Source organism: Colletotrichum acutatum (genome assembly GCF_030867785.1).
Source record: "Colletotrichum acutatum strain CBS 112980 chromosome Unknown BDZ83scaffold_56, whole genome shotgun sequence".
Lineage (NCBI taxonomy): Eukaryota > Fungi > Ascomycota > Sordariomycetes > Glomerellales > Glomerellaceae > Colletotrichum > Colletotrichum acutatum.
In genome coordinates, this window is record NW_026849050.1 from 94616 (window position 1) to 119502 (window position 24887).

The window sequence follows — 24887 nt, forward strand, 5'->3', positions numbered from 1 at the left end:
ACGAACTTCCGCGATATAAGTCGTCAACTAACTTACCGAAAATCGCAAAGACTTGGATGAACTTCATAGTTGAGGTGATACCGTGGTTGGCCTTTTGTTGGTCTAGGGTTCTTTTTGTGTTTCTGAGTACTTAATGATGAGGAGATTCAAGCTAGCCAGCGGGAGTCAGCCATCATCTTTAAATACATTTTGCAGGATAGTATTCACTGTCGTCCTACTTCTTTTTCCTCAACTATGCGCTCTACGATGTTCCCGCGCGGATGCATCTTTCGGCGCTGTACCTGGTCCAGCCCCGCTTTAGAGAGGAAAGAGATATCTGGTTCGCTCAGCGACTCTAGGTTGTTTGAATTGGCGTCCAGTCAGATTTGTACGAGCGACGATCGCCCCGTCTGATAAGCCATGAATTTAGACTTTGACGTAATCTAATCCATCAGTTAGATTGATTAGATGCTCAATCAGACATCGTGGGAGGAAGTAAGGATGCACATGGGTCAAGATAGTCATGGTCATGCTTTCCAGGGTAGAGACTGTAGGGGTAGTTATCTTGTTCAATCGTTCTGAGGTGACAAGAAGCTATTGCGATCAAACGATAGTCTCTATTATCCGACTTTCACCTTCACCCCTCATTTGAGACTTGGTACCCCGCCCCCGCCGTTTGTAATTCTCCCGGACATCACACAGGCTTTTTTGTGTAGTATTGAGTGTTTTCGGCGGAGAAGTTACACCAATAACGCTTTCTCTCAGTTCAAAATTACTTACACCGGAACAAGGCAATAGGTTTTGTACAGCAGATTCCCACCGGGCAAACCCCCACCGGGCTTGGCATTCTTTATCCGGACCCGACAAGCGATGATGCCGCCCGGGAGAATCAATGTTGAAAGGCGCCTATTCAGTTGCCTACTGTCTTCGTATGTGCAAGATTCTGTTTGTGAATGTAGTTGAGATACTGTTTTGCTAGTAAATTGAGAGGTTATGATATTGCCCGCGAGATCAGTGAGCTTCCAAAAGGGATACATAAAGCTCTTTTTGGCCCCTTGACCACTTCTTCTTGGACTCGCTGTTCATCACAGGGCTTTCGAAAGCCTCTCTGCAATACATTCAGCGCGCCGGACTAACAGACACCATGACTCGAAAGGCCTTAATCCTCCTACTGGGCCTGGTACTGCCAGCCCTGGGCGCAGTTCTGAGCGCTCCAGAGCAGGTTTCCAATTCTATCATTCAGAAGCGTGATCTCTCCGGGTCTTCCTACGTCTGGCTCAACGACAACACCGGTGATCCGCAACATATGGCTTCCGGTGTCTTACTCGGCATTCCAAGCAACCCTGACCAGATCCCTGACCATTGGCTATCTGACATCAAGTTCTGGAACATGAGATCTGGCGGCTCGCAGTTGGCCGAGCCCCGCCGTGGATGGACTCGAGGACTAAATGAGTTCATGGCAAGTACCAAATTAACCTGTGGAACCCCTTTGCCTGCGCTGACGATGACCCAAGGGTCGCTACGAGTACCTCAAGTCTGCATACCAGGTCACACGCCGCCACGGGGGAAATTTCCAAATCATGATCCATGACATGTGGGGGACTGATTCATATCCGAATTTCGCCGAGACGCCGATGCCGGGCGACGGAGGAAGCTACGCAGACTTTGACAACTTCCTTGACACGTTTTTTGCGCTGCTGAAACAAGATGGCATGGTCGACAACATTTGGTGGGACCTTTGGAACGAGATTGACAATGTTGACTTCCTCGACCGAGGAATAGACAGATGGCTGGAGTACTGGGGTCATGCATACCATAAGATCATGTGAGTTGAGCATCCAACCCCGGGCCGAGAGCTCTTCCAGCTCACCATTCTACAGGAGGGACTTTCCCAATGCCAAGGTCATTGGGCCGTCCTACGGTCATCTGCCCAACTTTTCGCAAGGCGTCGAACACTATTTCTCACGGTGGGCTGAGTTCATCAAGTCGAACAATTCCATCCCAGACCAGATCAGTCTTCATTTCCTTTACGGGAACGGGGACTTAACTACCTCGCTCAACAGTTACCGTCAGTATCTGAATGCTGCTGGCGTTGACTTTCAGGGTATCTGGAACGTCCAAGAGTACGGTCACCCGGATCAGCAGGTTCCGTCCGGTCTCATATGGAACATTGGCCAGCTGGAGCGACACAACGTGCCAGGTCTCCGGGCCAATTGGCTAGGCGGTCAGGAACTCAACGACTATCTGGCATACCTCCTCGGAAAAGGCAAGACTGGTTCCAATTATGACATGTATGACACTAGTTATCGGCCTGCTCGGGAGTACCCGGTGTACGTCTACTATGCCCAGAGCATGACGGGTTATCGTGTACGCACCGAGATGTCTGAGGACACGCTTGTGGATACGTACGCTACCGTTGATCCCAACCAGCGAGTCGTGCGTATCTTGGCTGGATGTCGTCCGAACACTGGCGTCTGGTTTGTCAAGATTGGCGGACTGAGCGCCTTTGGTCTTCCCGAATCTGGATCACTGCCTATCAAAGCGATCCGGTTCAACACAGCTCCGGGTCGGTTTGATCGTGTCGCCGAACCTGATGATCTCGGCTACACCAACTACAACTATGGAGATGGCATCGTTATCGTCGCCGTCTATCAGAATGACCCAGACGTCGGCTTTGCTTTCGAGTTCTCGTACTGAGGTTCCTTTAGTACGGAAAGGTATAACATAACCGTTCATGATGGCTTAAGCTTAACATATTATATATTTTACATTCTCTGCAGATTCATTTGTTTCCCTGCTGTGAGAAGAGCTATAACTCTCTACTTTCTAAATCGTGATTTTCCTTGCTTCCTCTCATAAGTCATATCTGATTTCTATGGGCAGTTCTCCATTCGAAAGCTTTCTTTGTAACTTGGTGACCGCTCGGTATCCATGTCGTTGATGTTGCTAGTGCTGCTCGAACGCTTCTCGTCTTCAACACCTGCAGAGTAGTGACCCGGTGCACTGGATCCGTTGGGAATGTGGAACCTCCTATCGAAACGGCTGAGTGCGTAGGTAAAGACCACGATCAATTCAATAACATAGTTGAAGACGTAGTAACAGGCCTTGTGATGGTACCATGCTGGGTTCGACGCAAGCCGGGGCGTAGTATAGCTAACGCCGATGCGGAAGCCGGCACCCAGTGCTAGCATGGTGGAGGTGAAGAGAACCAGGATGATCTTTGTCCTGAGCGAACCCTTACCGAACGGCTCTGGAACGGATTTGCTGGGGATGAGTACGGTCGCGATGACAATCGGGATCGGCAAGAAGGCCAATGTCGCAAGAGATGTTCCGGAGAACAACTGGATGATGCGCGCGGTATTCAAGGTAGATGGGTTGCGGGTGTAAAAAGAAATGATGGTGATCGTAATGGTCATGACAAGACAAATGATGACGTAGGCATAAAGAGCCTTGAAGGCGATCGAGGGGATGCGACCCCATCCGAAGTAAGGATGTATCGACCTGACCAAACGCTGTGCGAAAATGAGGTTGACAATGAAGAGGATGATGACACCGGCAGCCGCGAAAATATTGGCAGCGATCGTTAAGCTGGCGTTATCGTGGCGGGTGGACCAGACAATGCGTAGGACCAGCGCCATGTTGCGGGCCATGCAGAAGCCGGCGAGAAGCACCGAAGGTAGGAACTTATGCCCGCGGGCTTTGTTTCGGCGAAAGATCGTGAGATTGAGGATAAATCCGCTGAGGAAGAACACGATCAAGACGGCGCAGATTGGCACATCAACTTTCACGGTCGGCGTCAAGCCCAGAAGAGCTGTTACTGGTGCATAAGGAGGTCCTTTCGGCGTCTATGCGGTGTTAGCGGTCACAACATGACGGCGATACAGAGTGGTCTACCTGCGGGCCACTCGTGGCCGGTGTTGAAGTTGACATGGCTTGGCAGATTTGTGTTATAGAGGAATTGAGTTTGGTTCTTGGCAGGGGTCTTAAAGTTGAATTAGAGTTCGTTTGATGATGCGATTGCGTGTAAAGACTTCGAAAGTTGGGGGTTGTAAGTGATGAGAGCTCCAGTCAAGTCAGAGCTTCAATAAGTTGAATGCTTTTAAGCTGATGTGAATGATTTCGAGCCTAGGGATGAAAACACAGTCGTAAGAATTGCACCCTCATCATCTTGATATCTACCCTGCTAGCTTCTATATGAGCCGACTGCTTTGGTGATTCCCGCCGCCCTGCAACCGGCCACCGGAGGTTGGTAGAAGGGCCGTGCCGACATTGACGTGGTTGTTGGCATGCGTCTAATGAGTTTCTCATGAGCTTGTCGGCATTTGTGCCTCCGTAGCGCCGCTCAGTCCATACATCGTTTAGGGAAAATGTGGGTTTTACTACTAAATAAGCGCCACGTCTGTTCAGCCCGGGCCCCGTTGCCATCCGTTGTCCGATGTCATGTGCAAAGACATTCCATACTTATGTCTGTACGTCAAGGGTGTAAGACCAATTACAGCTAGACAATCGGTCTCCGACTTGTCCAGGCCATCAACATTCGACAGCTAAAAGCCCTTTTCATGCGTTCATCGCAACCAACAGACTCTAGGGTGCTGTCACACACCCTAGCCACTTGCCTACCTACTTCGGGGAGTAGAGACGCCGTCTTACTCGGACAGCCACCATAAAACTCGCCGCGATCTTCGTTGCTAAAGCTTGATTTTTCAGCACAACGAAATTCTGTTGAAAACTCTGACAAACAGAAATCTCGCTTGGTAACGAATATCAGTTTTCAAGGGAAAGAGGGCAATCGAGGGTCCGAAGAGTTAGCACATGCTCGTTTGTGCATTCATATGCGTCTATCTAAGGCTTTAAGCTAGATGCCCTCTAGATAAGCTAGACCATGCATGTTGAACTCTAAACGACATCCACCATTTAGTGGCAGCAAGTAACGACGCACTGAAAGTCGGCCTGCAAGGTAACGAGCGAGTCAGCTAGAATTTTTACGCCAAATACGACTATGCTCGAGATGGAGATTGCTTACTCCCGAAGGACCACGGGTGATGTCGCCGGGGGCGCTCTTGTAGGTGGGGTCGATGGCCTGGCAGACCTTGATCTTGGCGGCAGCGTCAATGTTAAGGCAGAAGTTACAGTTGGGGTCGCTGTAGGTGCAGAAGCCCTCGGACTTTGATAGCTTGTTAGCAACCCGATCTAGCGGATCTCGCGTCGGCTTGGAGGCTGGTGTTCTGTGCTTACCTTGCAGCTGAAGCCCTGAGGAACAGCGGCAACAGCCGTGAGAAGGGAGGCGAAAACAGCGGCGAAAGTGGTGGCGCGCATTTTGAATGTTGTGATGGCAAATAAATGTCCGAAGAGGAGAATAAAAGTTATTGAAGGAGAGACTTGGTGAGGATGAGCTTTTTGATGATGAGAGCACCATTCAAGTACGCGGAAACAGCTTACAATTTATAACATTATGAGATGTCCTATCTCGTGATCACTACAGTATGTGGTCGGAGCCTATCCTCAGATGACATGAAAAGTGCTCTTCATGATTCGGTCGTTAGCATGAATGAGTTGAGCTCTGAACTTTAATAAACTGAAGTCCAAATGCAGTATTGTTTACGAGTAGCTAGAATTGTTCTGGTGCTGAATGAAGATCTGGAGTTGTAGATCATCATGGGAGGTTGACTCGCAAATACTTGGGCCTCCGTTGGGTAGGTTACCTTGTCTAAGTTCTGCGATCCTGATAGAGTAGCGGGGGAAGACCGAGTCGTGCTGCTCACAGTGACACAGACAGGAGCCCCCAAGCTATCCGCTGCCCCGCATAACTCATCTCATGAACATGGTTGAGCGTCAAAATTACATAGATACAGAGTGCCAGTCATCCATGTTTCCTCACGCGCATTCTGCGGGCAACGATTTGTGGATATGCCTCAACCAGTCCTGAAAGAGATGCGAGTTATCCGGGAATGTCGGTGGATGATCCTCGCTCAGGTGAATGGGAAGGTACAGCGGCCCTGGAATTGCTTTCAATGGGGGATTTTACCCTGATATTGAATCGAATTCAACGAGAAAAACGGCGCCCATTATTCTCGCGCTGTGAGATTGATGTAGCGGGACAAGGTAGTTCAACTGAAGCCGAAATGCGCAGCCGTGGGCCAAAAAGTATAAAGCACACAGATCGATGACATTGCTCGGATGGAATATGAACATTTGGAGTAACAAGTAAGGGCTTTTAGGAGTAAGTAGCGATTCCGATATCGAACTCTCAATCCGTTGGCTGTGGGTGGTTTTCTGCCCAGCCAACCTGAATAGGCATGTATACTCGATACCGAAAATAGTCAGAGACTGAGGTACCTAGTACATTTCTTGCAATAAGAATCTCTGGCGACTGAGCTGAATTGGCATCATGAACTTGCTACAGCCTACGTGCCTCCAGATCTGGAGTACAGTAATAAGCATCATGATGAGAGTCCCGAGATGACTGGGAGATCTCTCAGAGAGCCTCTGAGGCATATAATCCAGCGTCATTGTTACCCTGTGAAGTCAATTAACAGCAATTTACGGGGAATGCCCTTGAAGTCTCGGGGATCCCCGATTTGAGATCGGGTGGACGAAGCCTCACGTGGGTATTCCTGAACTGTCGAGGTTCACCCTCGTCTCGAGATAGCCAGTCTCCCTCACTAGAATCTCGCTACAGACCTTTCTAGGCAGCTGAAAATTTTCTCTGCAATATCTCAATTTCCTAGATTTTCCAGCTTTATAGGTGGCAGGAGAGCTTTCCAGTTGCGCCCGCCTCTTTGCATAATGCCGTCTCAGTCAGAAGGTTGTTGAGTCATGAAATCTCATCAGACGAACCTGAAGTCTGGGACAGCGAGGGTGCAATGCGAGGACCTGACACGGCCCCCTTATGTTTGGGCCCCTTATCGGACTCTAACGGTAGCAGCGGTGAGTATCAACAGTTCTAGACGATCTTCAAGCAAATGAACCAACCAAATCAGTATTCGATGCAAAGGCTGAATGCAGGTACCCGAGTGAAAAGGTGGTTCCAGGGCTGAGGCGGCATGTAACAACTGTCCCCCAACGTCCTTCTCATCATCACGAAAAATGACATCGTGAAGAGGGCAAAAAGGGAATATGACGGAAACAAGGAAATGCATGGCTTCGTAGATTCATTCCTCGTGACTTAACGGAATAATACCTCCTCGAAAACTCAGCGTATATTCCCGCGCTCAGACGCAAACCATTCATGGATCAACTGCATAGCACACGGGGTTCATCCTCGGGGACGAGTCGAGCCGCGGCGCATCACATCTGATGTATGTGCTGGTGCCAGATCAAAACAACGCTCCCCCCCCCTCCCCCTCCCCTCATCAAAGCAAGGAATCACATAGAATTCTCGCATCCCGCGGGCCAGATACAGGGATAACGTTTGAAAAGTAGGACTTTTTGGTCCTGTATTATCTAACTGTTGTGGGAAGAACTACATACACACTATTGTAACAAATGGGGGGATATCTCTTCTAAAACAGGCCAGCCATCGCGACGAGAGCAAATCCAAACAGACCAGTGCCAACAGTTGCGCCGGTCAACAGCTTTCCAGCGGCAGCGCTGGCGCCAGTGGAGGCGGTAGCGCTGGCGGATGAGCCGGACTGGGTAGCCGAGGGAGCAACCGTCGGACGGATCGTGGTTCCTGTCGTGGTGGAGTTTCTCAGCGGGGCGCCCGAAGACACGGGGAAACCAGAGGAAGGCGTCGCTGTCGCGTCGGAGCTCCCGGAGGCGGGTTCGGAGGTTGTGTTACCTGAAGTGGTGTCGTTCTGACCGGCGTTGGTGCTGTCGTCGGTGGCGGCGCCAATCTTGATGCTCGAGTAGTCACCAGTCATGTCGCCGTAGGTGTAGGAGCCACCGGGGTTCGCGTTGGTGATGGAGACCTTTTGAACGGTCATGGTGAAGGGCGCCTTGGTGTAATCAGTCTCACCACCGGCCCAGGTGATGGTGCCGGCGTTGTTGTCCGGGTCGCCACCGGCCCAGATGCCGAGTCTCAGGCGGGCCGGGGTCTGGGGGAAGTTCTTGCCGCCAAGGGCATCGGCGTAGTTGAGGGTGCGGACGAGGTTGCTGTTGATGTACCAGGTGACGGCCTCCTTGGTCCAGTCGATGGTGTAGTTGTGGTACTCGGTCTGAGTCGCGGCGATGGTGTGGAACGCGCCACGATCGTAGCTGGTGGTGTTGCCCTTGCCGAAATAGTTGGTCTGAACCTCGGCATCCTTGCCGCCGAGCCACTCCCAGTCGACCTCGTCCAAATCATCGGACTCGATAACTACACTGCTGACGATACCGGTTCCGGGGGCGGCCTTCATGAGAACCTCGGCGCGGCCGAAGAAGAAGTACCACGATGTCTCGATGGTGGGGGCATCGCCCTTCTTGTTCAGGGTGAACTCGGCGCCATCGGTGCCGTAGGTGATGTTGCCGGCGGTGACAGTCCAGGCATCGTTGTCGGCGCCCTTGGTGAAGTCGACCTCATAGGTGCTCTTTGACAGACCTTTGTTGGCGGGGCAAGTTTCTAAGTGACCTCGTGTCAGCAAAACAATTCATCCACCAACGCTCAGAGTACCGTGATGTGGAGGACGTGTCGGGAACATCCTCAAATGAACGTGGATTCAAAGTCAAACTTACTCTTAGTAGGGTCGCAATCGGTAAAAGTTTGAGCGAAAGTTGTAGAAGCGAGAAGCGCAACGAGCGACGCTTGACGAACGAAAGACAACGCCATTGTGAGTAATTTTACGGCGAAGGAAGAACCCTCTAAAATTCAATTCAACGATAGTATATTGGAAGGAAAAGAAGATCTAAAAGAGAAGAGATAGAACGAGAGAAATGGCTGAGGCTTTCAGTGAAGAACCATGGAAACCAAACCCGCCCCCTTATTTCGATGGCGGGTCAGCGTCTCCATTAAAGAAGGGCAGAATCAACAGGATACATGGATACCTGGTGTTTGGGCTTTACTAGGAGAACCCATCATGCGAGTTCCAGCTGGACAAGCTGGAGCCAACCACCTCACTTCCACCCCATCTTCAAGGAGGCTGACGTACGTTTGAGCATCTGGCAACGGCAAACACCTGCCACTCGGCTTCCCGGCAGTGGAGTTGCCATGGTGGGGTTCATTAGTGGGTGAAATCTATCGAAGGGGACGCGTGTGCATGGGTGGCTGTACCATTTCTTCTTCCCTGACACCTGCAGCTGGTCGCTCGGGGCAGCGCCCACCATCCGATGTGCCGTGCCGGGAGGCCGTTCATGCTATTAAAAGCCGTGCGGCTTGTCAAGTTGGGCTGAAGCACCAATGGGACGTCCCGGCCAGGGTTCTCTTCTCTCTGTTCGATGTGGGCTAAAATGGTGAGACGGGATGACCAACGGTAGAGTCTCAAACCTCAGTGGCTCACGTCGAAACTTTCCCACACAGTATTTTTCCCATCTGTGCGTTTTAAGGGGGCTGAGACTGGAGAGGAAGGTGTTTTGCTGAATAACCCATACACTTTCCCCAGTCATCTTGTTGGCGACAACACCACCGGAGGCCCCTCGATCCAGACATAATCCTTGATGTCCCGCGGAGAATAACAACCATGGTGGCAACCCGTACCAACCCAAACATTCGAGTCCAGGACTGTGATTGCTGCGGCCCCCTCAGGCTGTGCTCTTCAGACGAAACATGCTTTAAGCTCACTGGATCCCATTTACATCACAATCACAGGCCAGAGAACAAGTCTTTGCGTACCTGCATCCGGATCCGCGCGCCCAGTCTTTTCAACCAAGTCCGTCACTGCCTGCGAGTTCGCGTTCCCGCGCTCCCGTTAGGCAGGGCTGCGGACGGACAGGGGAGTATGCGGCCCTTGGCACTATCGCGGCGCTAAGTCGGCCAAGCAAATGACATCTGCAGGTTCATTTCGGAGCCCGATCGCCCACAGTCCGTGAACGGTGAGCGTCGTATCCCGCCGGGAAGCCGCCGGGAATTTTGCAAGCACGGCAGATCTACGTTCGGGGAAGGCAGAAGCACTGCCCTGCGTGACGTTGAAAATCAAGGGGTTGGCGCAGCATATATCATGATCGCATTCGGTGCGCGCGGATGGCTTTTTGATCTTCTCCCGTCCTTCGCCGAAGACACGGCGAAGCGGCTGTGACCGACGGGATGGCCATTTGAACAATATCAGGTCTTCAACCGACGTTGCGAGATACGACCTTCGGGACAGTCACTGCTTTGGCTCCGCGAGCTGGATCTCCGGGAATTACGCTATGCAGATCAGAACAGGTCTTGGATTCGTAATCATCGACATAGCCCGCATTCGCAGCCAACCTACGTGTAAACGTGAGCTTGCGTGTGTGCGATTGTTCGAGGCACCAGAGCAAGGATGGCACATCAGCGTTGCGGTCGGTCCCATTCCCCCGCAACAACTTAGGCCACTCAAGAAAAGTTCGGTGAATCAAGGTAATCTGGCTGATAGAAGTGTGGTGAATTCAATCATCGATCTAAAGCGATGCAAATCGGAAGGGAATCGCAAAGCCTACATATTTACGCGATATAGCTTACTCGAGGCCAGAAACAGTCACCCCACATCGCGAACTGACTTTACAGTCCTGCTCCTTCCCCAGCTATGACTCTCCAAGGCCAACTCATGCTCACAGAGTTCTTCACTTTCGTCTGTAGTGTATGCATACTTTTTGTATTGATGCAATCTCACGCTCGGCGAAGCGAGCGATGTATTTGAACAGTCCGTTGGCGTCGAACGATGTCAAGCACACTTTCTATCTACTTCTCTAAAGGATCTATTGCAGCGTGGGAACATGAAAAGATGGCTATGCCGCGTCAAAGTGACTGGTTGACGTGCTTGTGGTCCAACGAATTTCGGCGGAAACTTCTCGTGTTTACCGGATAAATGTTGAAGAACGTTTTTGCCATCAATTTTACATCTGCTTCATTCGCGGGATGGCTGTGTTTCTGACGTTGTGGAATGGTGTCAAGGCTCGTGAACCGGATGACATCGTAGGATCGTTTTAACATGTCACGAAGCATTGTCTCATCAACAGTTCCGTCGACTACCCATACCTTCGCTTAACACTTCGCGCTGGATCTGCGTATGAATACTCTCGCTTTGTCACCCTATCAACCCTACTATGAGCTAGCTTCGGTAAAATATTGAGGGCTGTATCACTATCGCATTCCAGAGAAGGGGCTTGCTGCCTGGAGAGTAAAAAGCTTAGAGCGAAATACTATTAAACTCGCTGACATACTTGACGTTCCGCAAACACACATAATACCTTTGGGATCATCAGGCCATGGAGTGCAAGTTGTAGGCACGGTCTCATCTTTGTCCGTTGTCCGACCAAGTTGGACACGAATCCCGTCTCGCCGCGCCATTGATGTTCAATGACCGACCATATGCAGAGGGTACCGGGCAATCTTACTAGAGAACACCGAGACTTCATCAGGTGAGTTCTTCACTCCAACTCACCTTAAGTCGAATTTACGTAAGAAAACGGATGAATGTACGTCGTATCAATCTTATATACTGCTGGGCCAAGACAACATTGGGCTCTTCTAGTCCCATCGCTGAACGCTTTCAAAACTAGAAAATTCTTCTCCGGGAACGATGAGGGGATGAAATTACCACTCGAGGTAAAATCTGACGACCGGATCGCAAATAGTTATCTAGCAAGACTCTCGTTCATCACCGATGGCGATGGAAAGCCCCTAAGTCATTATTTCCGTTGTCTAGGGGCAATCAAGAGCAGCTTATTATCCTTCAGAAATCAGGCCCCGGAGTGGCATGGTTAAGGTTTACATAAGATCGTTGCCTGGACCTTGGAATAGGGCGCGAATATTCGCATGGTGAGTCTGGCCCATGGACAGAGGCCCAGGTGAATGTGGATTGATTTCTGCTAAGCTTGATTTCCAAGATCACGAAGAAGAAGTAAATGAAGAGAAGTTTGGCAAAACGGCTGGAAGGATGCTAGTGAGCTGATAATACACAGGGATGCGGAGCAAGGTAATAATGTTGTTCGACGAGTCTTGGTTGAATTCTTAAGATGAGAACGGAATATCTCGAAGCTAAAAATCACAGCAATTCACGTTACCAAGCCATCAAGACGTGTTTTAGACGCTCAATTTTCTCCGAACTGATTTAATCCAATGATAGTTTAGGTCTCTATACCGGTGACTTATACAATGAAAAATTGCTTCAATAAATCTTGAATCGTCCCGCCAAGTAATGGAGACATCTACCCAGTTGCACAGCCACAGCAATGACTTGAAGCTAAAGGTACGTATCTAAACAAGCCACAGGACAACTCACGAGGGCCCCACCCTGCGCCTCGGCTCACTGTGGACTACCACTCGCGGTTGGTCGGACATTTGGGGCGGTTGATGTCACATTCATTCAAGCTTGACCAGCTCCAAGCGAATAATCAGGCTGTTCACAATCACCTCACGATATCACACATTTTCAGCATCGTTTTTCTATATTTCCGCAATACCAAAACATAGACTTTCGTTGCACTATTTATCATGCGATAGAAGCGCACGCCCCTTTGCGAACCTTGTTGCGCCGTGGGCTCAAAAGCTCCCGCACACGATATGCCCTCACCCTTCTCCGCACCTCCCACCCCCGAACCTCAACGAACCGATCACCTACACCTGAAAACCCTTGCGCCAGTCACCCAGCATGACCGACACAATACCTTCACTTCAGGCCGGGCCTCCAGATGGCGAACGCCGCTGCTTCATCTGCCTCATGGACGAGAACGAGTCCGGCGCCTCCGAGTCCGCCTGGGTCGACCCGTGCCCCTGCACCCTCGAAGGCCACCAAGACTGCATGATCCAGTGGGTCACAGAGCTGGAGCGCGAGGGCAAGGAGATACTCTGCCCGGTGTGCAAGGCCAAGATCAACATTGACGAACCCTACGACCCGGCGCTCGCGCTCAGCAACCAGATCTACAAGTCCTTTAGCAGGGTGTCGCCCGGCCTGATCCTCGGCGGGATCGGCGCGGGCACATGGGTTAGCTTGGCCATGTACGGCAACATTGCGGTGCGGGTGTTTGCGGGCCCCGAGGCGACGTATCGCTTCTTCTTCAACGACAGGAACCCCAGAGGCGTGCCCATGGTCAACTGGATCCACGTCGCGATCCTGCCGACCATCGCGCCTGCCCTGGTCCTGGGCTCGTCGGTCCCTATTCTAGGCAATGTCTTCTTCATGCCCGTCGCCGCGCTGGTAAGGACCCGTTTTCCACACTCACTCCTGGCAGACCTGGCTGATATCATCTAGTACGGCGTATTCCACATGGCCAAAGACGACCGCTTCTTCACCTGGCCTCCGTCACCTCAACTCGCGGCAGCGTGCTTTCCGTACATTAGAGCTGTATACAATAACCTCTGGCACGAGTTCGTGTGCCCGTACGAAAAGAGATGGGAGCGTACAATTGCTGGATTACCTGAGCCCGCACCTCAGGCGAACAACAGACCGAACGGCAACCGCCGCCGCCGTGGTAGAAATAACGACGGCGCCAACGCAGCCGCTCGAAACGTTGGCTTGGTAGGTGGTTTGATTGATGCAGCTATCGATATGCTGGATATCCCTGACGTGGAAATGGAGGTCGAGCTGGAAGAAGTGGAAGTGGGACAGGACCATGATGTCGTCAACCTCGAGATTCTCGTCGAGGAGATCGAGGAGGCGCATGCAGCGGAGCAAGAGAACGGCGCCGGAGATATCGCTGCTGCCCTCCCTGCCCAGTTGCCCCCGCCAGGTAACGAACCCCAGCAGGCACCGATCGTGGCACCTCAACAACCAGCAGCCCAGCCGGCGCCCGCAGCACCGCGCCAGCGTGGAATCCAGGCCAGCCTCAAGGACGTCACTAACGCGATCGTGAGCACGCTCCTGCTCCCGGTCTTCTCAGCCGCCATGGGCGAGGCCATCCGGTTGGCGCTACCCAAACACTGGACAACTCCTGCGGGTACCTTTGGTCGCTTCAAGATCCGGACGGGGCTGCTTCAGGAGCAATGGGGCCGCAACCTCGTCGGGGGATGTATGTACGTGGTGATCCGCGACGTATTCCGACTCTACACTAAGTACCGCCTCGCGAAGAACAAGCCCCTGCGCAAGATTCGCAACGTGGACAGGCGGAGGAGCCAAACCTCCTCCACTTCTCCCGCCGCTTAGGGAACCTTGAGATAAGAGAGCAAACATATTCAACAGCGACGGTACACACCAGCATATCAAACGGCGTTGGCGGGTAGGATAGGAGGAGTGTATACCTTTTCTGCTTTTATTACTTTTCTGTATGACTAGATATCGTCCAGCATGGCAGACTGCGAGACGTTTCTCATCTCCACGGCCTCTGTTTAACAGTAATGAATCAGTCAGACTATTATGCTACGATCCTCCGGTTGACAGTGAATTTGGTATTGATTCACGTGCATTTAACCGCATATCTGCATGAAATTGAAGCCAAGAGGAAATGCGCCTGTCCCATTCAGCGGGGTAAACGGTACGTTCCTCCAGGCTCCCCCCTCCAAGGCTCCAGCGCCGCCGCTTGACGCCCACCCGCCCAGTCCCCCTCCCCCACCTTCACCGCGGCTGCGCTGGAACCTTCCAGCCAAACAGCTGTACCGGCCGGCCGGGCGAAAAGAGAACGTGGGGAGTGACGCGGGCAAGCCAAGCAGCCGCAAAGCCCAACCCGCCGGCCAGCGTAACAAAGGAGACGATCCCCAAAAAAACCGACAACACAACATCCAAGCTATCCACCATCTTCCAACACCTCTTGATACCCCATCGTCGTGTCAAATTCTCCCTTCATTCGATTATATACACATCCACAAGGCCACACATCGTCAAAATGGTAAGCAGCCCATCCCATTCCGTCTTACCCAGGGGCGGACAGCCAAGAGAAGAATACGATCATGAGCTAACATTTTACCCCTCCTCCCCTCCTCACAGGCGACAGTAACCTCCAAACAGCGCCTTGCCGTCGCAATCTGCGAATTCCTCTCCACCTCGGTCAACGACGGCACCCTCCCCGCCGACGACAAGGACTCCATCGACGTCGCAATCCAGTGCATCGCAGACTCCTTCAAGGTCGACCCCACCGACAAGAAAATCCTCGCAGAGGCCGTCGGCGCCCAGAACCTCTACCAAGTCTACTCCGTCTACGAGAAGCTCAAGAACGCCTCCGCCGGCGCAGCAGCAGCAGGCGCAGCCGACGCCGCCGCCTCGGCCTCCAAGACGGTGACCGAAGAAGACAAGAAGGAGGCCGATGCCCTGAAATCAAAGGGCAACGCCGCAATGGCCTCAAAGGACTACCCCTCCGCCATCGCCCTCTACACCCAGGCCCTGGCCCTGAACCCCGGCAACGCCGTCTTCCTGTCCAACCGCGCGGCCGCCCACTCCGCCGCCAAAGACCACGAATCCGCCAAGGCAGATGCCGAGGCTGCCGTCGCCGTCGACCCGGCCTACACGAAAGCCTGGTCCCGCCTCGGCCTCGCCCGCTTCGCCCTCGGCGACGCAAAGGGCGCGATGGAGGCCTATGGAAAGGGCATCGAGTTCGAAGGGTCCGGCGGCAGCGAGGCCATGAAGAAGGGCTTCGAGACGGCCAAGCGTCGCGTCGAGGAGATGTCGGTCGAGGAGCGCGATCTGCCCCGCCAGTCACCCGGCACCGGTGGCGGCATGCCCGACCTGAGCAGTCTCGCGAGCATGCTCGGCGGAGGAGGAGCTGGCGGTGGCGCGGGCGGCGCCGGAGGCATGCCCGATTTCAGCCAGATCATGAACAACCCCATGTTCGCGAGCATGGCCCAGAACCTGATGAGCAACCCCGATATGATGAGCAACCTCATGAGCAACCCTCGCCTGCGCGAGATGGCTGACCGCTTCGGTAGCGGTGGCGGCATGCCTGACCTGAACGCTCTCATGTCCGACCCCAACATTGCCGACATGTAAGTCGTCTATCTATGCCAACGTAATACCGAGGTATCGATCCTAACTCGTTCTAGGGCACGCAACATGATGGGTGGTGGTGGTGCACCGGGCGGTGCTCCTGGCGGAGGCGCTGGTGCTGGTGCTGGCCGTGGAGGCTCTGCCTAAAGCGTTTCAAGAGGATCAAGTTCGTTCTTGGAAGAACGTAGTCGTTGGAGAAGCCAGGAAACACAGTCGATAAACTGCGACTCATCACTAGAATTACCCTCACAACAACGTACACAAAACACCTGTGCATGAATAGAACACCAATTAACGGCCCCATCAGACGAGACCCCTTGATCAAGGTTGAAGAATGTGTTTGAAAACCAGTAAAGGACTGTTGAGGTCACTGAGCATGTTGACCAAGCTATCGACCCGTCTTATTCATACATCCTGTCTAATCTAAACTCAACTATCCGCCAGTCTGGTCTAAAGCTTTTCCCCACCAATTCTAATGAAGCTGATCCTTCGCCAATTTTGGTTTACTTTTGATATGAAACACAATACTCCCGTGTTATGAAATGTAGCCACACCCGTGTCTTTTTACACACGCCAGCTTGCGCTGACGCCGTTCTCTAAATAATACCGTATAAAGTGGCAGCAAACAAGCCACTCGATGGGCCAAGAATAGTACATGCCGCCATGTGACATCCGACCCGTGCCAACTGAAACAAAAGAAATATGGTAGTGTGCGGCACAGGATTAATCGAGAAGCATTGAAAACCTAATGATGAGCGCCATGATTGGGGGGTTTCGCAGGGCCATGGCGGCCACGTCCACGGCCATCGCCTCGGTTGTGTCGTTTTCTCTGACCACGATGGCTATTGGACTGCTGAGAATCTCGAGCGAGCGATGGTACCGCTGAGTTAGACTGCGTGATCTCCTTCAGAGGAGATGATGACGTCGTTGGTTTCATTGTAGCCGGACCGTGAAATCCCTTAGGCACGTTCTCCTTGTGGCCAAAGACCGGAGTGCTGGTCAAGCCGGGTGTCGACAGCTTGTCGGTGCTCAAGTCCTTGGATACGATGGTCATTGGGGAAGCACGAGTCTCCTGCCCCGGTGCGACGGCCTTCAGTTTTAAGACCGGTGCAGATACGTGGCGTATCTCCTGCAGCCCATTAATTTCTCGCTCGGCCGTGGATGAATATGAGGATCTTACTGCAACGGATCCATCAGCATCATCGCCGCTTTGGTCCAACGCATCAAAATCGCCACCAGCTTGTCCATTGGAATCGCTCAGGGCGTTGTAGCGACGAGCTGTAGGGTGAGGGGTTCTGAACAGGGGCTGCTCAAGCTTGATGACAGTGTCCACCGAATCGTTGTCGGAGTCCTGTACCCTGCTGTTGTTTCGAGCACCTGACGCCATAAAGCGGTCAGACGTTTTTCCTTGAAAGCAATCATACAACATGAAGGGAAGTTTACCAGATAGAGGGCTTAATTGAGCGCGGCTGCCAGCAGGAATGGTCGTGGTGTCAACGGTGGATCGTGGGTAGGAATCGTCATCCGAAGAAGTCACACTCGCCCAATTCAAGACCCGCTTGGGAGTCTGACGAATGGGCGAGACATTTGTGGATTTCGTGTCGGGTTGGCGACTGGGGGATGGAAAGGAAACTTTGGTGGTGGGGGTCGACTTGGGCGTGAATTCGGGTGCAACGGGGTTCAATCGAGATCCCTACACAATTAGTGGTTAGAATCTGCCAAAGACGAATCTTCAGCTGACTCTACCTCTTTCTTGTGATTACCGGGAGTCTGAACAGCCTCGTTTCCCTTGCTCGCCTGAGTCGGAGTCGTCTGGGTGTCCTCGGACGCAGAAGCATCTGTCTCCGAAGTGCCGTCGAGCGTGGAGTCGTCGGTGTCACTTGCAGTCGACTTCTTCCTGGTAGCTGAATCATCATCCTTGGGCTTCAGGAAGGTTTGCTTAGACCATAGGTCTGCATATCTTCCCTTAGCGGTGACGAGGTCGGCGTGATTGCCCTGCTCGACAACCTCGCCATCCTCGATAACAACAATGCGATCAGCATTCATGATGGTTGAAAGTCGATGACTGTGTCTGGTTAGCACTTCGATCCGGTATTTCAGTAGCACAGAAGCAAGGATGGGAACGATAGAGGAGGCATGGAGAAAACGCAATACATACGCGACTATGAAAGTAGTTCGTCCCTTGCAGAGCTGCATGAATGACTGCTGGATCTTTTGCTCTGTATCGGTGTCCACTGAACTTGTCGCCTCGTCCAGAAGCACAATCTCGGGCTGCTTGAGAATTGCCCGGGCAATAGCGACACGCTGTAGCTCGCCGCCGGAAAGTTTGCTGGTTTTGATTAGCTACGAGTCGTTTCGCAAACACCGGGATCACTTACATTCCCCTCTCACCAACTCGCGTGTTGTATCCATCGGTGAAAGTCATGATCTTATCATGAATGCAAGCGGCCTTGCAGGCTTCAAAGACTTCGTCGTCAGAAGCAGTGATTCTTGCATACCGAATGTTGCTAATGATCGTGTCGTCGAAAAGCACAGGATTCTGCGGCACCAAGCCAATACGGTCACGGAGGCTGTGCAAATCAACATCACGCACATCCTGCCCATCAATCAAGATGGATCCCTCGCTGGCATCGTAGAAACGGTTGAGTAGCTTCAACATCGTGGACTTGCCGGCACCAGTAGCACCAACAAAAGCCACCGTCTGGCCGCCGGGAACAGAAAGAGAGATGCTGTTGATGATCTTCTTCTTGGAGTCGTAGGTGAAGCTCACATCAGTGAAATCGACGTTGCCGCCAACAAGCTTCAGGGGACGGGCACCCTTCTTGTTCACAATTGTTGGCTCCTTCTTCATGATGTCCAACAGTCGCTCGGCATCTATCAAATCGCTTCCAATCTTCTTTCCGAGACTGGCCATGAACCGCAGTGGAGATGTGAGTTGGGCCCAGTACATCAAGAGCATTGTTAAGTCACCAGGAGTGGCCTTGCTGTTCTTGATCCTGTACACAGCCAGAATCGCGCCGGCCAACAGACCACATAGGAGAACCAGAGACTGGAACGCTTGCGCAGTAAACCACCCGAGACGTACACGCTTAGTCCAGTTGATGCGGGTGTGAATTGCGTTGGAGTAGCGCACGTCTTCATATGTCGTCTGATTGAACGATGCGACCGTATGCCAACCCGTGATTCCAGTCTGGCGTACGTAGTGCTCGGCGTACTGGGCGTTCACGTGGGCCCGTCTGCGTTCCTTCATCACAGCAATCATCTTCGTAGCGATGAACAGGAAGAGTGTGCTGGTCGCCAGGGTGATGAGACCTTCGTAGGGCCCCAAGATGACCGAGAGATATACAATGGCAACGACGAGGTCGATTAGCATGGGAAGAGCCTGAAAGCAGATAGACTCCAGGAGGTCGGAAACACTTGACCCGCCATACATGGCCAGGCTTATGTCGGATGTGCTCTTCGAATCGTGGAAGTCGGCCGAGAGATTCAAGATGTGTCGGTAGGCTGCTGTACTCAGAGCCCCGTCGGCGTACACCTCAAGAGGAAGGTAAAGCCATTCTCGCAGAAATTCGATACCGGCGTCTGAAGCAGCGATTCTGAGCAGGCCGTAGATCGCAACTCCGTACCAGGCACTGCTGAAGTTCCTGTCCTTGAGCTCATCAACAATGATACCAAATTGACGCGGGATCAAGAGGTTGAGAGCGTTGCCGGCGAGCAGACAGGGGCCAACAAGGACGAGGCGTAACTGCAGGGATTTCTGTCCAACGGGCCAGATATAGGGGAACAAAATCTAGAGTGGTGTTAGGCAGGCTACGAATATCAGAGGTAGTTGAAGGGCAATGAGAAGGATTCAAAACTTACGCCGAAGCCCTTAATGTACGTCAGCCAATTACCCTCTTCCTGAAGGCGTTTCTCCATCTCCTCCTGCGCCTTTCGCTGACGTTCGGCCCAGTACGATTCTGGCGGATCACTTGTCGTTCCATATGTAGAAGTAGAGCTCTGGCTCCCGTTTCCTGAGCTGCTCAATCGCGACTTTGGGTCATCTTGGCCGAGAAGAGATTGCCGTTCTTCATCTGTGGCGTTTTCCTGGCTAGCTCGGATACGCTGAACAACGTAGACGGAAACAATGGTAAGCAGCAAATAGTAGCGGAGACCAGCGAAGACAAGATGAGCGATACGACAGTGCTCAAATGTGCTGGAGCGTCTGATGATGAGGTCCGGCACTCCAATCATAGGCTCGAAAATCAAGGAAATGAGCCACGAGCCCCAGTACGGTGTCCACACGGGATGTTCTGTGTCGGAAAGGAAGGCCAATTGAGTACCAAAGACAAGAATGCAAGAAAGCAGGCCAATAACCTCATGTTCCTGTCCAATCCATTCTTGTAGGATGATGGACTGAATAGCGATGACTGCAATTTGGGCGACGTAGGTAAGGACAAAGGCAACGATGAGGTTGAGGATCCATGATCGAGGGATGAACTCTTTGCCTGGGTTGTTGGCTGCCCGCAAAGTCTGAAGAGTGCACACAGCAACAGCAGAAGCAATTGCAAAATAGGTGAAGGCCAGTGCCGGATAGAGGTAGTGAAGGCTGTCGAGAAGCTCTTCGAGGGACGCCATTGCGGCAGACGGCGTTGAGGACGTGTGGAGCAACCGTAGATCCGCAGGACGACCGAATATTGGCTAGAGAGAGCTTGAGGGGGTGGACTGATTAGTAGTTGATGGATTCACCAAAAATCGAGAGGCGGCTAGCTGGTGTTCCCGACAAATGAAAGTTGAAGAGATTGCGAGATGCTGGGGGGAAAGACAAGTGACGGGTGTATGATGAGAGGGATACCGGGGGAGCTTTGGCCAGGGATGAATGGAGCTGTGGGTGATCTGATGTCTAGACCTCTGGGGAGCGTGCCTCAACAGGGATGGTGCAAGACGGGGAAGACGGGAAGGCCTGCCTGCCAGACGGAGTTCTGTTTCGTTTCCTTCCCCAAGTTTTAGTTTTTCATCCAGCAAAGAGCTTGCAGCTTGCAGCTTGCAGGAGGAAGCGAGCTCAGGAAACAAGGGTGACGATGGAAGAGGGATGCGTCGTCGTGCGTAGGGTGGACCTGAGCGGGCAGAAGTGCGTTTCGATGGTTGCTTCCAGGCGAAGTTTAAGGTTAAGTTGGCGATGGAGAGGTAGGATGGATGATGCAAGCCGGCAGAAGACCGAATGATGCAAGTCGAAGCAAGATCTAGATTGGCTTTTTTTCCCGTCTCTAGAAAGACAATTCGAAAGATAACGGTGGAAAAGAGGAAGCTTGAAGAAGTAAGGTAGGTGCCGAATGGCGATATTAAAGAGTGACCACCGCGTTCCGGGAACGTGTTTGCTGAAAGTGCTTGGGAAGGAGCAGGTACCCGACCCCAGCTAGGTTGGGTCGATGGGAAGGGGAAGGGGCAAAGATAGTCGAACTATCCGTACAGGACGGAAGGATAAAGAGGAAGGAGGTGGTCCAAGGTGAGGTAAGGTCCCTTGCCTTATGGTAAGGTCAAGAAAGTGCAAGTGCAATTCCTATGATTGAGCCTTCTCCTTGTTCTTTGCAGTTCCAGGCGTGCAGGTGTGCCAGGTACCTTCTGTTGGGGTGAGAGAATGTAGATGCGTGCCGGGTGCGTCGAGTTGATGCAAGGCAGCTGAGCACTGTCGTCTAAGCGGAGGGAACGTGAACCAACTGCTCCAGCTGGAGCGAGAACGTCTCAGAATGAGGGAGGAACTGGCTGGTAACTGCAGGGTTAAGGTACCAGATCGTCTCCTTCCCTTCTTTGGCTCACCGTATTTGTGAGGAAGGACTCTGGGAAGTTTGGAAGGTAGGAAGGCAAGGTACTTTCGCAAAAGAGGGAAACCAGCTTGAGTCCAGTCTGATGTACCTTCCTCTACACCTTCGGTTTGTTGGTAAAAGGAAGGTAACGTGTGGTCAAAGCACCTTGCAGAGAGGACAGGAACTGGAAAGCGTATCTGTGGAAACTTGAAAGGCCAGGCACAGAGTCGTTGTACGTCAGCCAGTCGGCTCCTTCCTCTCCCTGAAACCTGTGCAGGCGAGGCAGGTAGGTAGGTACCTCGAAAGATCTCTCCCGAAATGCAATGGCCCCGTCAGGTCGCGCAGGCGTGGGGATTGGCGGGGGAAATGGGCAAATGCGTGATGCAAATCCCTAAGCAACGCACTCAGGTCTCTCCTGTCGTTTATTCGCTGCTCGCCCTGCGTTGGTGCTCAGTAAGCTAAGGTAATAGACGCCGCCGGCTTCTGAGGTGCTGTTGCTGTTGCTGACACTGCCAATGCCGTTGTTGCTTGCTAAGAGCTTGCAAGATGCTTGTGTGGCGGCCGGAGCCGAAAATCGAGCAGAGTCTTTCGTGTAACACCAAACTGGACACGACACTCCCAACCCCGGGATGACAGGGACAGGGACGACGCGTCTCCAATCCTGCAAGAACTCCTCTTTGAGTCTCGCTCCCTCGTCTCAATTCGCCTCGTTTCCGTTGTCTGCTTTGTGTTGCCTCAAACCTAAGGCAATTTATGCTCAGACGGTCTTTCTCTGGTCGTCTCCCTCTGTGCCGTTTGACAAGCCACCACCAACAACGAAGAACGACCTTGGACAGCTATGCAGCCGTGCTCGAGTACACTGCGATATGGGATCGTAACCCTTCGAAATTCAGTCCAATGCTGAAGGCGGAAGAGCTTTCGCTAGCTGAAGACGAAGCACAGAAGTGACGTGTAGACAGCAAGAGAAGGTCTCGAGGGCAGGAGTTCGTGTTACCCAAGCGCGGTGCCACGCTTCTCAGACCCCGGTCACCGTGTGTCCGTGGCAGGCGAGATACCCAGCAATCAACCACACGCTGTCGATATCGCTGTATCCTCCCGGTTGATGTTTGTTTCACTGGCTGATGATGGGTTCGTCGTCGATGTCGTTTAGCCTGAATGCTGTCCAATGTCTAATGAAGAAAAGAGAGCAGGTAACGAATGAAAATAGACGCTCTGCCTCGCGTGCGACCAGCTCGACGGTAAATATTTGGATCAACTGTTGAGGTCTCTGTCTTGACTCAGATGCCCATCAAGGTTCCAGATGTTGCAAACACCTGGAATGAGACGCAAGAAAGGGGTGGATACACCAAGCCTAAACCAACGAACCGGCCGGTTTGCTTGTCCAACCTACGCACCCTGTCACGGCCTGTCTATCTGTTTCTCAACGCCGGCCAGGTGATGCCCCAAGCAACAATGAGACCGGTGTGGTGCGCTGGAAACGGCCTCACTCGTACAAGCCAGCGTCGAAAGATGGCGCGAACGTATTCGCGGAGCCGTGGGGATTTCGAGGGAGATGGGCCTTAACCCGGCATCCTATCTTGCGGACGGGAGTTGCGGACCTTTAAACCATGTCGACTGCTCCGCCTGCCTCGGCCCATGATGCCTGGAGAGTCTCCCACCGATGGTACAATACCATGCACACTTGTTGCACAAGCCGCATTCCCAGTCCATCATCTACACTCACCGGACAGCCTGCCTCGATTCATAAGCAGAAGGCTGCGGCGAATTCTCGAAACTTCAATTTTGACAAGAGCGCTTCGTATCTGACGGTCAATAGCGCTCGCCGAATCGCTGGACGTCGTATTCATGGCCCTAGAGCGTAAAGAATTCCGGCAGAGTCACCATCCGGTCATGTCCACTTTTCCACCGGCTGCGCAGCGGACTTCGCTCTGGCCGACGGCATTCCCAGTCAACCAAATGGATGTGGCATGTATCACCATGCCCATTGGCTTTCACGCGAGAGTCACGAGAGTACAAGTTGCTTCTTCTTCTTCTTCAGTGCAATGTAGTATCTCGATTTGACTCACAGGGCTGCGGCTCGGCTGACGCTGCTTGAGTGGGTGTGGTAGCTACCGACCTAAAGCTGTGTTGAGAATCTGGTGACGGGATGGATGCGTCGTTCTGCGTTCAGCAATCCGTAATAGAGACCTCGCATATTCTTGTGCACCATCACACCGGAGGACCCCAATCGACGATTGGTGTGGGAATCCCGAACGCTGGACTACCAAGATCCCGATGTTCCCCCAGCGTGCAGCCTGTATATGCAGCCATGCACAAGGGCGAGATGCTCTGTGCAGATAAGTCCTCAGCACACGAACTTACTCCCTTGAGCATCTCCGGCTATTAGGAATCCTGTATCGGTGACATGGCAGCACTCCCTAGGGGCGCATTATCCAGATGCATCAGCAAGTTTGATCACGTCTCGCAGGCGCCTCGTTTCTGCCTGCCGACTTTTCTGCACATGTCATCATCTCCAAGTCATCCGCTGATTTCTATCCAGGCAAAGCGAACCAAGCATTTACCGACTTTTGAGGTAGAGGCTATCCGGCCGCCTGAAAGAGCCATAGCGCCTCAGCTCGGTGTCGACAACAACCTATCATGATTCTAGCCAGTGTTAAATATCGAAAGCCACAGCACAGGGGACAGAGCGGCTCGGATCCCCGGTGCTCAGCACACGACCTACTGGCCCCTGTTGATATGCAAGGCACTGCCTGTCACTCCCCATCGACGGAATACCTCAAGCCTCAAGGTCCTCAACTGATCAGGAATGCATCTCAAATAGCCCGCCAGTAAGTCAGCCAGTGATACCGTTGGCCACTCTGTTTGGCTGGTTCGAGACCGCTGGCACTGCTTGTTTGGCTAAGGTGAACTATGGAAAATGAGTCCATGAATGGCAAATTACTTCGCACTTCCCGCCATCAGCCAATTGTCTCCATGATGCTTACACACGGTACGTACCGTGCTGTTGGAGCTCAACAGTCGCTACTACTTCGGAGCTTGAGCCTGGCGTCCGGATAGCTTCCGCCATCCCGCTGCCAGCACGTTCCGGCCCCCAAAAATCAAACTTCACCAGAACAACCGTCTGCGTTGCATAAACGTTGTAGCTAGCACTGGCAACCAATCCATCGGGCAGTTTCTC

At 52.6% G+C, this 24887-nt stretch overlaps 7 protein-coding genes across 7 annotated transcripts; 3 read left to right on the plus strand and 4 right to left on the minus strand.

Moving 5' to 3' along the window:
* Positions 1-1123: 1123 nt before the first annotated feature.
* On the plus strand, positions 1124-2676 carry BDZ83DRAFT_752909 (glycoside hydrolase superfamily; the record flags this gene model as incomplete). The annotated part of the gene is made up of 3 exons (XM_060514271.1): positions 1124-1297; positions 1494-1804; positions 1860-2676. 3 exons carry the CDS (start codon positions 1124-1126, stop codon positions 2674-2676), a joined length of 1302 nt encoding a protein of 433 aa, XP_060364131.1.
* A 54-nt stretch (positions 2677-2730) lies between these two features.
* Positions 2731-4133, minus strand: BDZ83DRAFT_624118 (uncharacterized protein). Its single transcript, XM_060508425.1, has 2 exons — positions 3874-4133; positions 2731-3824 (listed from the first exon to the last, which is right to left on the minus strand). The coding sequence occupies exons 1-2, from the start codon at positions 3907-3909 to the stop codon at positions 2853-2855; spliced, it is 1008 nt and encodes a 335-aa protein (XP_060364132.1). The 5' UTR covers positions 3910-4133; the 3' UTR covers positions 2731-2852.
* A 760-nt stretch (positions 4134-4893) lies between these two features.
* Positions 4894-5295, minus strand: BDZ83DRAFT_752911 (uncharacterized protein; the record flags this gene model as incomplete). The annotated part of the gene is made up of 3 exons (XM_060514272.1): positions 4894-4929; positions 5003-5143; positions 5215-5295. The coding sequence occupies 3 exons, from the start codon at positions 5293-5295 to the stop codon at positions 4894-4896; spliced, it is 258 nt and encodes an 85-aa protein (XP_060364133.1).
* Positions 5296-7481: 2186 nt separating this feature from the next.
* BDZ83DRAFT_720171 (family 16 glycosyl hydrolase) lies at positions 7482-8725 on the minus strand (the record flags this gene model as incomplete). The annotated part of the gene is made up of 2 exons (XM_060512252.1): positions 7482-8518; positions 8632-8725. The coding sequence occupies 2 exons, from the start codon at positions 8723-8725 to the stop codon at positions 7482-7484; spliced, it is 1131 nt and encodes a 376-aa protein (XP_060364134.1).
* A 3649-nt stretch (positions 8726-12374) lies between these two features.
* BDZ83DRAFT_624131 (uncharacterized protein) lies at positions 12375-14383 on the plus strand. Its single transcript, XM_060508426.1, has 2 exons — positions 12375-13211; positions 13266-14383. Exons 1-2 carry the CDS (start codon positions 12666-12668, stop codon positions 14154-14156), a joined length of 1437 nt encoding a protein of 478 aa, XP_060364135.1. The 5' UTR covers positions 12375-12665; the 3' UTR covers positions 14157-14383.
* Positions 14384-14832: 449 nt separating this feature from the next.
* Positions 14833-16073, plus strand: BDZ83DRAFT_652493 (tetratricopeptide; the record flags this gene model as incomplete). The annotated part of the gene is made up of 3 exons (XM_060510527.1): positions 14833-14835; positions 14934-15925; positions 15983-16073. The coding sequence occupies 3 exons, from the start codon at positions 14833-14835 to the stop codon at positions 16071-16073; spliced, it is 1086 nt and encodes a 361-aa protein (XP_060364136.1).
* Positions 16074-16671: 598 nt separating this feature from the next.
* Positions 16672-20543, minus strand: BDZ83DRAFT_579400 (uncharacterized protein; the record flags this gene model as incomplete). The annotated part of the gene is made up of 5 exons (XM_060505230.1): positions 16672-17619; positions 17673-17991; positions 18085-18255; positions 18305-19716; positions 19788-20543. The coding sequence occupies 5 exons, from the start codon at positions 20541-20543 to the stop codon at positions 16672-16674; spliced, it is 3606 nt and encodes a 1201-aa protein (XP_060364137.1).
* Between the last annotated feature and the right edge of the window lie 4344 nt (positions 20544-24887).